Source organism: Uloborus diversus, chromosome 6 (genome assembly GCF_026930045.1).
Source record: "Uloborus diversus isolate 005 chromosome 6, Udiv.v.3.1, whole genome shotgun sequence".
NCBI lineage: Eukaryota > Metazoa > Arthropoda > Arachnida > Araneae > Uloboridae > Uloborus > Uloborus diversus.
Genome location: NC_072736.1, coordinates 128,708,874 through 128,717,126, shown reverse-complemented (window position 1 = coordinate 128,717,126; position 8,253 = coordinate 128,708,874). Strand labels below are relative to the sequence as shown.

General features: G+C 34.1%; 1 protein-coding gene across 1 annotated transcript in view; it reads left to right on the top strand.

Annotated features, from left to right (window-relative positions):
* Positions 1-837: 837 nt before the first annotated feature.
* LOC129223860 (ubiquitin carboxyl-terminal hydrolase 2-like) overlaps positions 838-8,253 on the top strand; it is a 50,070-nt gene continuing 42,654 nt past the window's right edge. The window contains exon 1 of the mRNA XM_054858222.1: positions 838-2,135. Within this exon, the coding sequence (XP_054714197.1) occupies positions 1,722-2,135 (414 nt within the window). The 5' untranslated portion in view covers positions 838-1,721. The remainder of the gene's footprint in view (positions 2,136-8,253) is intronic.

Genomic DNA, 8,253 nt, shown 5'->3' with positions numbered 1-8,253 from the left:
AAAGGACACTTCAAATGTGTTTGAAGTTTAAAATTGTGAAAAATGATAATCTCAAAAAGTTTTTAATATTGTATTAAAAGTATTTAAATTGAAGTGTGAAGTGCATGCAATTATCTTAAAAATAAGTTAAATGAGTTATTATACAGCTTTGTAGTACTTTAAAGCACTGCCGGCAAGTAAAAAAAAGGTGCTTTTTAACGAATTTCAAAATTAATTTCTCATTAATTATGAACAATAGACATAAAACAAACCACATATTTAAATTTAAGGTGTCAATCAAGTAAAATTTCGGAAAGTTCCAAAAAAATTTGCGATGATTAAGTTGAGGATATTTTAACTATTTATTTATTTATTTATTTGGTTGATTCGACATGGGATATGGGATGAGTCAATTAGTTTTTGAGATAAGTTTATCAAATTGGTAAGGTAAAGAACATTTCGCCTCATATTCAAATGCCCCGCTCCCACTGATTCGAATAATATGTATGTTGTTCAAACGAGGCTAATAGTATTTTGGAAAATAATCAAGATATTTTCAAAGCAAACTGATTTTTAGCGACTTTTTTGTATTCTTGCAGGCATTTCTAAAGAATTTTAAGGTCATCAACACTCCAGCCTCGATTATAAGCATGCGTACCGTACAACGAGGAGCAAGCAAGCTGATGCTAAGAAACATTCTACCTAAAAAAGCACTGCACCTGATACAGAAATCTTGGTGAAAGCAATGCAGCCGGCAAAAGGGCTCGTCTACCGATGACGCTACAACCTTATTTTTAGAACAACATCGCCCGGCTCGCTCGTTTGAATTACAAGTTAGAGAGCTGTGATGCAGCAGCGACTAAGAGCAATTTGCAAGTGATACTCCGGAATTTCTCTCATTTCTGGAAAAGACTCATGCAGATGTATGGCTGGAAATAGTTCGTTTGGAGCTCCGGAGAGAATTCGAAAATTGAAAAAATACTCTGGAAGTTTAACCCCTATAAACTAATGAAGTGATAATTAGAGTTTCGTCGCCGTAAGTACTTATTAATGTCTTCCTGAGAATTGTTGATACTTACTTTCTAGATTTTGAAGTCCGTATAGAAATGACTAGCGAAACCTTTACGTGAAAGTTTGTCATAAATATTTAACATCAAAGTGAGGTTTCCCAAAACTTTGTAACAATGTTATGATTGAAAGCTTGTCATTTTGAAAAACAGTGAGTTCATTTTTACAACGAAAGAATAAAACTCAGAAGTTAATTGTTGAAAGTATCAATCAAAAGTAAACAATTGAAAATTTTAAAAGAATTTCCTAACTATGGACTTTTTAAAAGACATATTTGTTGTAAAGTTGGAAAAAATTTGCTCTCGAGAGTTCCAAAATTGTAAAATATCCATTACTCTTAATGTGTTGGTTTTGAAACAAATGCTAAACAAAATTCGAGCTTAAGTGAGTCGTGAAGAAAGTGTACTTTGGTGATTCGAGCTTAGAAGATTAGAAAGAAAGTGTACTTAGATGATTTAAGTGATTTGTGAAGAAAGTGTATTTTGATGCTTCGAGTGATAAGCGAAGAAAGTGTACTTTGATGCTTCGCGTGATTCCTGAAGAAAGTGTACTTCGAGTGATTTCTAAAGAAAGTGTACTATGATGATTCAAGTGTTTTGTGAAGAAAGTGTACTTTGATGATTCGAGCTTAGGCGATTAGTGAAGAAATTGTACTTTGATGATTCGTGAACTTGATGTCTCCATACAATGCTTTATCGTCTTACACTCCAAGGACCCTTCCTCGAAATCCTTCTACGACGAAATACACAGACAATAAATACACTTCAAGCTACTCCAGCAGCGCATACAGTTCTCCCTCGAGTTATTCTTCGAAATATTACTCACCTAGTTCGTACTCGTCATATTCGTCTCCGAGCTCGTATTCATACCCTCGCTCAACTTACTCGTCTTCGTATTCCTCGTCTCGCAATGTTCTGTCTCCGTCCCGGCTGCCGCGTGTGACCAGCGTGAGCGCGTACGCGGACGCGCTGTCCAAACCGCTCGACTTCAAGAGAGATTCGATAGGCGACAGGCTCTACAGGAGCCCTTCCCTCTCCCTATCCCGCAGGAGCTCTACCACTTCCTCATACACAGTCTCTTCCGAACCGGTAAGCAGTTTTAGAAAATGTTTGCTATTAAGCTGATCCCATGCAAAATAGGGTCCGTTGGGGCAAAGGGAAACATAATTTCAGTGTTAAAAATTTTGATCCCTTCCATTTCTTTTGGATGAATTGAGATGTAAAATTTTTTGCATTGTGTCTAAGCAGGAGCATTAATGTTCATCTTTGTTCCTTCAATATTCACTTTAATTGTATTGTTCCCACTAACTTTAAACAGAATTTTCTATGATAGTTTTTTTTTAAATGTTAATAATTGAAAGTTCTAATAAACAGTGATATAAATACTACTAAAAAGGCTCGGAAAATTGCCTCTTACTTAAAAATACTATGTACTCTAACTGTACAAATAGCATTTTTAAAGAAATATAACACCATAAGCTAATTTATTATACAAATAAACTGATTGATGCTTAATTTAAGCCCCAATTAACAAAGGAATTTAAAAAAAATTAAAGTTTAATTTGTAACTAGTAAACTTAATGTCAAAACCTAACAAATAAGAAGAAAATTACGTATAATGTAATTTTGAAAAGAAGTGGGGATTCTAAATCTCAGGGGCACCTGGGCCTAGATCCAGTTATTTACATTAAAATAGAACTTTGAAATTTAACGGACATCTTCTCACCTAAAAGCTCACAACTTTTTCAGTGACTTGTAACTCCGTGTATGCGATATTTGCTAATATTTGAGGAAATGAGAAGCAAAGGGATGTAAGTAGATTATTTAAAGTATTGAGTACAACGTGTTTAAAGTTCAGATCCTAGGTAGGTTTTCATTGAAAACTTTTTCTAAACTTTGCTGTGCAGCCATACCTACCAGGCCTACTAGTTCCGCCTCTTGCCTCAAAACAGAGAAGTGGCTCTACTATTTGTACCGGTTTCCTCCAAATTTTTAATTTTGGCACATACATCTCGTTGCTTCTCAATGCCTCATTTATGCTAAAACTGTTAACATTTATGCTTATTTTCACTACCTCAGCACACTTTCTTTTATCATTTTATTTTCCAATAAATCTTCCTTTAACGAGCTGATGTGTGCATCACATGACTTCCTTTTACACCAATTTAATGCTATTTCCCTATTATTGCAATTTTAATGGGATTCTCTCTCTAACTCTTTAAATATCACTAGCAATGGCCACATTGAAAGCAGATTTAAAAAAAAAAAAAAAATCGCCAAATTTTTCGCCAAGTTGGCGACAAAACTTGGCAACCAAAAGACTGGCGATATATCGCCAAGTGACCGCCAAATTATAACACCACTTGAGTTTGCATCGAAATTAACAATGATTTCCCCCCAAAAAGGTGCAAAAGACCCCTTTAGAAACACCCGAATGCAACCAAAATAGGAGGTGCACAACTAGACCCCACTACGAGTCTATGTACCAAATTTCAACTTTCTAGGACATACCATTTTTGAGTTATGCGAGATACATACGCACATACGCACATACGCACATACGCACATACACACATACGCACATACATACAGACGTCACGAGAAAAGTCGTTGTAATTACCTCGGTGATGGTCAAAATGGATATTTCGCGTGTCTATACATTCTTAGGCACTTTTCCGCATGTGGTCGAATCGAAAAAAAAACTCAACATTCATTTGGGGGTGAGCAAAATGGAAATTAAGGGCGATTTTTGAGTGAAAATTTTTTCGCGAATACAATACTTCCTTTTTTGTAAAAGGAAGTAAAAAAGGGTGCATTGAAATCATATGAATGGGTAGGATCGTCCGACTAATCCAATCAATGAATGAACACACACTAGCGAATGATGAACAGGTCGTAATTCCCTTTTAAAAGTAGGGTGTCAAAAAAAAAAAAAAAAAAAAAACTCCCTTCTACACAATGTAAAAAAAAAAGGCTAGAAAATGTTGTGCTTGTCCACCGGTTAAAGCTTATTCATTGAGTGGTTTGCTGAACCACGTTTCACTTACCCTCCCAAAAAAATCTGATGTAGAGCCAAAAGAGTTTTTCCAGTTTTCTTTTATAACAATTACACAAGACCAGCAAAACCCTGTTTGCTGCCATATACCACTTTTAATGATATCATGGATGCGTGAAATTGTTATTTACTGGACAGATCACCCTAACCTGCAGTCTGACCATTGATCCGTCACCAGGGCCCGACTTGCAAGTTTCCTTGTCCAGGGTACTTTCAATTTTTCTTGCCTCTGTAGGTACGCAATATTATTCCTTTTGATTGGCTCACTTGTGAAAAAAAACAAAAAACAAAAAAGAGTTATCAACATTCTCACCTTCTTTGAATGATTGATTTGGCTATAATTAGTACAAATCTGTTACTATTAAAATGACAGCGGTTATTATTAATCCTGTGGTGCCTAAAGTACGGTCTGCGGGCCAGATGTGGACCGTTGTTATATTCAACGTTACGAATTGAAAAAATATATTTTTTAATCTTTCAAAATAACATTCTGGTTTTATTAGGTGTTACGAATAATGTTTGTAAATTTGAAGCAAAATAATTAGAAATTTGATTCTAAAAAACATAAACTTCGTATCAATAAAATAAGCATGTAGCAATGGTAACAACAGAGTTACTGATTAGTAATTTTCTTTCCTTTTCTGCCTTCCCCTGTGTTATCTATGAAATAAAGAAGACCCCACAGACCTTGCAGTGCGGGGGCACACCACTGAGTGGTCTACCGCCTGAGCAATCAAAAAATCTTTAAAAAATAAAAATAATAAAGTTATACTCAAACCTATACTCAAAAGTTTTTTTTGAAAACTATTTTAGAAAACATTTGAAGAAAAAACGAAATTTAGTACATATTTCTTAATAACGTCAACGAACCTTAATTAATAGAAGTCACTTACCAAGAGCCGCTAAACTGTGGTGTTTAAACGAATTCTATAAATAGAAGAAAAAAAATGTTCAGAAAACATGAAAAATCCTCAAAGTTATAAAACATCTTAATGAAAGTCACATTAGTTCTGAAAAGTTTAATTTAATCAAAAAATTGAAGTTCATGTACCTATTGTATCTCAACTTATATGTAAAATGCACCTAGAAATTAACAACTATTAACAGAGGAATAACATGAAATTCAAAAAACGGATTCAAAGCATTAACAAAATTAATAATAAATGCCATGAGAACTGGTCGAAGCATTTTCCGAAAAAATGTTTTGACCAGTACAGCAGAACAAAATTCCTATGAATTTTGGTTCATCACAGAACAAAATCTGAAATGACTTTAATATTAACGCAAGCACTCGGTTAAAAAGTTAGTTATTGGGAGGGGGGTGGCAATATAGTGAACCGTTGAGGGCTCTGGCAGGCCCGGATCTGAGTACCTACGGGGGGGGGACGTTCTTAAGGGACAGAGCGGCCCAAGAAATTGGAAAAAAATGAAGAAAAAAAAATCTAGTACTAAGACTTATTAACGTTGCAAATATACACTTCTGGTCTATGGGGAGGAGCCCTACAGATGTTGTTGCAGGGAGGGGGGCCTAAAACTTATAGATTTTGGTCTGACGCCCTGGTGATTATTTGCTGGATGGTTCAAACCAGTGGTTGGAAGTAGCGCGCTACAAGTAGCGACGCTACTGTAGTAGCTACATTTTTTAGTAGTTTGTAGTGTAGTGCACTACTTTTTAAAAAAAAGTAGTGTAGCGAGTAGTTCGATACAAAAAAAATAGTAGTTTGTAGCGATTTCACGAAACTACTTTTAAATAACCTTCCAGAAAAAAAAAAGAATCAAGGTTCAAACGAATTTGACTGGTGCAAGTTTTAAACAAGTGCATCAGCAGATACAATGAGAAATAAAGCTCATAAAAATACAAGCTAACCTCAGATATATCGTTTTGGCTCCATACGTTATATCTGTTTGACGCCATTAGTTTGTTTGTCATCGTATTTTTCATATTTCGTCAATATTTTTATTGAATAGAGATAACCGCCAATTTTGTAACCTTTGTTTTTTCTGGCTGCCGAGAATGTCCCGTGGATGAACATTTTAGATTTCAAAGAGATTATTGTTCCAAGACTGTAAAAGCACTTATTTTCGCGAAAATTAAGGTATCGGTGATTTTGCGAGTTGAAAATTTCGTGAACTTTATATGAACAGACCGAAAGTTGAAAAACAAAAGTATTTCACGAGGCTTAAATTTTCGTAATTACGACGGGCACGGAAAAATCGTGAAAATTAAAGTTTCGTAAAAATTGTGCTTCTACTGTGTTCACCAAATAAAGAAGCTGTAAATGTTATATAAGATGTTACTAAACTGATCTGACCGGCTTACAATAAATACGAGCATTAGAGTATTATATGGATGCCTCAGTTGCCAAATCGATTAACTCCACTTTTTGAAAAAAATCCTAATTTCTGCTTTAATAGTGCTTAATCAATTCTTAGAATGTGAATTTATTTACTAAACATTTGGTTCAGTACATTTCCGATCGTGTGATAGCAGAAAATATAACACGAGGGCCCATTCACTCCTATAGGTAACACTATCTTCTTCATCACTTTTCTCGACTTTCTGTTTTATGGAGTAAATCGATTTGGCAAGTGAAGCATCCATATAAAAGTATGATAACCGACATTTTTAGGAAAAAAGAAAAAAGAAATAATAGATAATTCTTAGTAATATTCTATGTTCAGATGAGCTAATTTATCAATCTAAACCTTTTTGCGTTCAATCTTCGTACGGTGTGTGTGCGTATTAGGGTGCCCCCGAAAAAACAAAAGTTGATTTTTCAAGTCGCACACCCTCTGTACTTTTTCTTTAAAGTCAAAACAATTGTAAAAAATGTTTCATATAATTTGAACAACGGCAACCAGTGCTAGCTTTCTTCTGAGAGTAAAAACCAGCCATGTGTACTAGACCAAATAATATATATATATATTTATTCGAAGTTCGAAACTTCACGTTGATAAAACGTTGGCCCTATAACCCCACATGTACCACAAATATATTTATCCAAATTAAAAAAAAAAAACTTTTAGGTATCCTACACTTGGCCTAAAATTTATAATTTTCTTTACCTTTTTTTTTTTTTTTTTTGATGCAAATTTTAAAAAAGCAAGGTAAATTTAACGAAAATCAAGCTAAAAAATATGAGCAGTAAAGTAGGTTATTAGCGTTAAATAGAAATTTTTGCTCTCCTGCAATATTTAAATCTCCTACATAGTACTCAAAGATATGCATTTTTTCAAGGTTAAATAAAATTTTAATTTTAAATTTTTTTTTTTTTTTTGATATTATTATTCATTTACAAATGTTGATCTGAAAATGTGTTCGCTAATAATTTTTGAACTTGATATTTTGTTTCAAAAAATATGTAGATAAATAGAAAAAAAAATAGTTTTTTGAAGAAAATTATAAATTTTAGGCCAAGTGTGGGATATCTAAATTGTTTTTTTTTTTTTTTTTTAATTTGAATAATTGATTTTAAGGTGCATGTGGAGTGTGGGATATAGGGGCAACGTTTTATCAACAAAAATTTCGAATTACTAAAAAAAGATTTTTTTTTTTTTTTTTTTTTTTGTTTAATTTGTCCTGGCATACTCGTACCTATAAGTGCTGGCTTAACCTTTCAGACGCAGGTCGGCACGGGTTGCCGTTGTTCAAATTGCATGAAACTTTTTTTTTTTTTTTTTACAATTGTTCTAACACAAGAAAAGAAATATAAGAGGGTATTCCACTTGAAAAATCAACTTGCATTTTTTGTGCGGCACCCTAGCCTGTACGCTTTTTATTTACTTATTTTTTAAAAAGTAGCGAAGTAGCGGCTACATTTCAAAAGTAGTTTGTAGTTGCTACATTTAAAAAAAAGTAGTTGTAGTTGTAGTTAACTACATTTGTAACGAAGTAGTTGTAGTTGTAGTTCGCTACAAAATAAATGTAGTTTTTCCAACCACTGGTTCAAACCTTATAGATCCGGCCCTTCCTGCCCCGTACAAATTTCCACGACCAGGTGACCGCGCGATGTTCTGAGCCTGTCCATCAGTTGTGATCGGTTATTCGTACTATTAAGAGTGAGAGAAACCGGACAAAAAAGTAAAGAACACTCAAGATTCTAAAATTAAGCACGGCGAAGCCTATTTCTGTTTCCATGTCTGGCGGTGAGC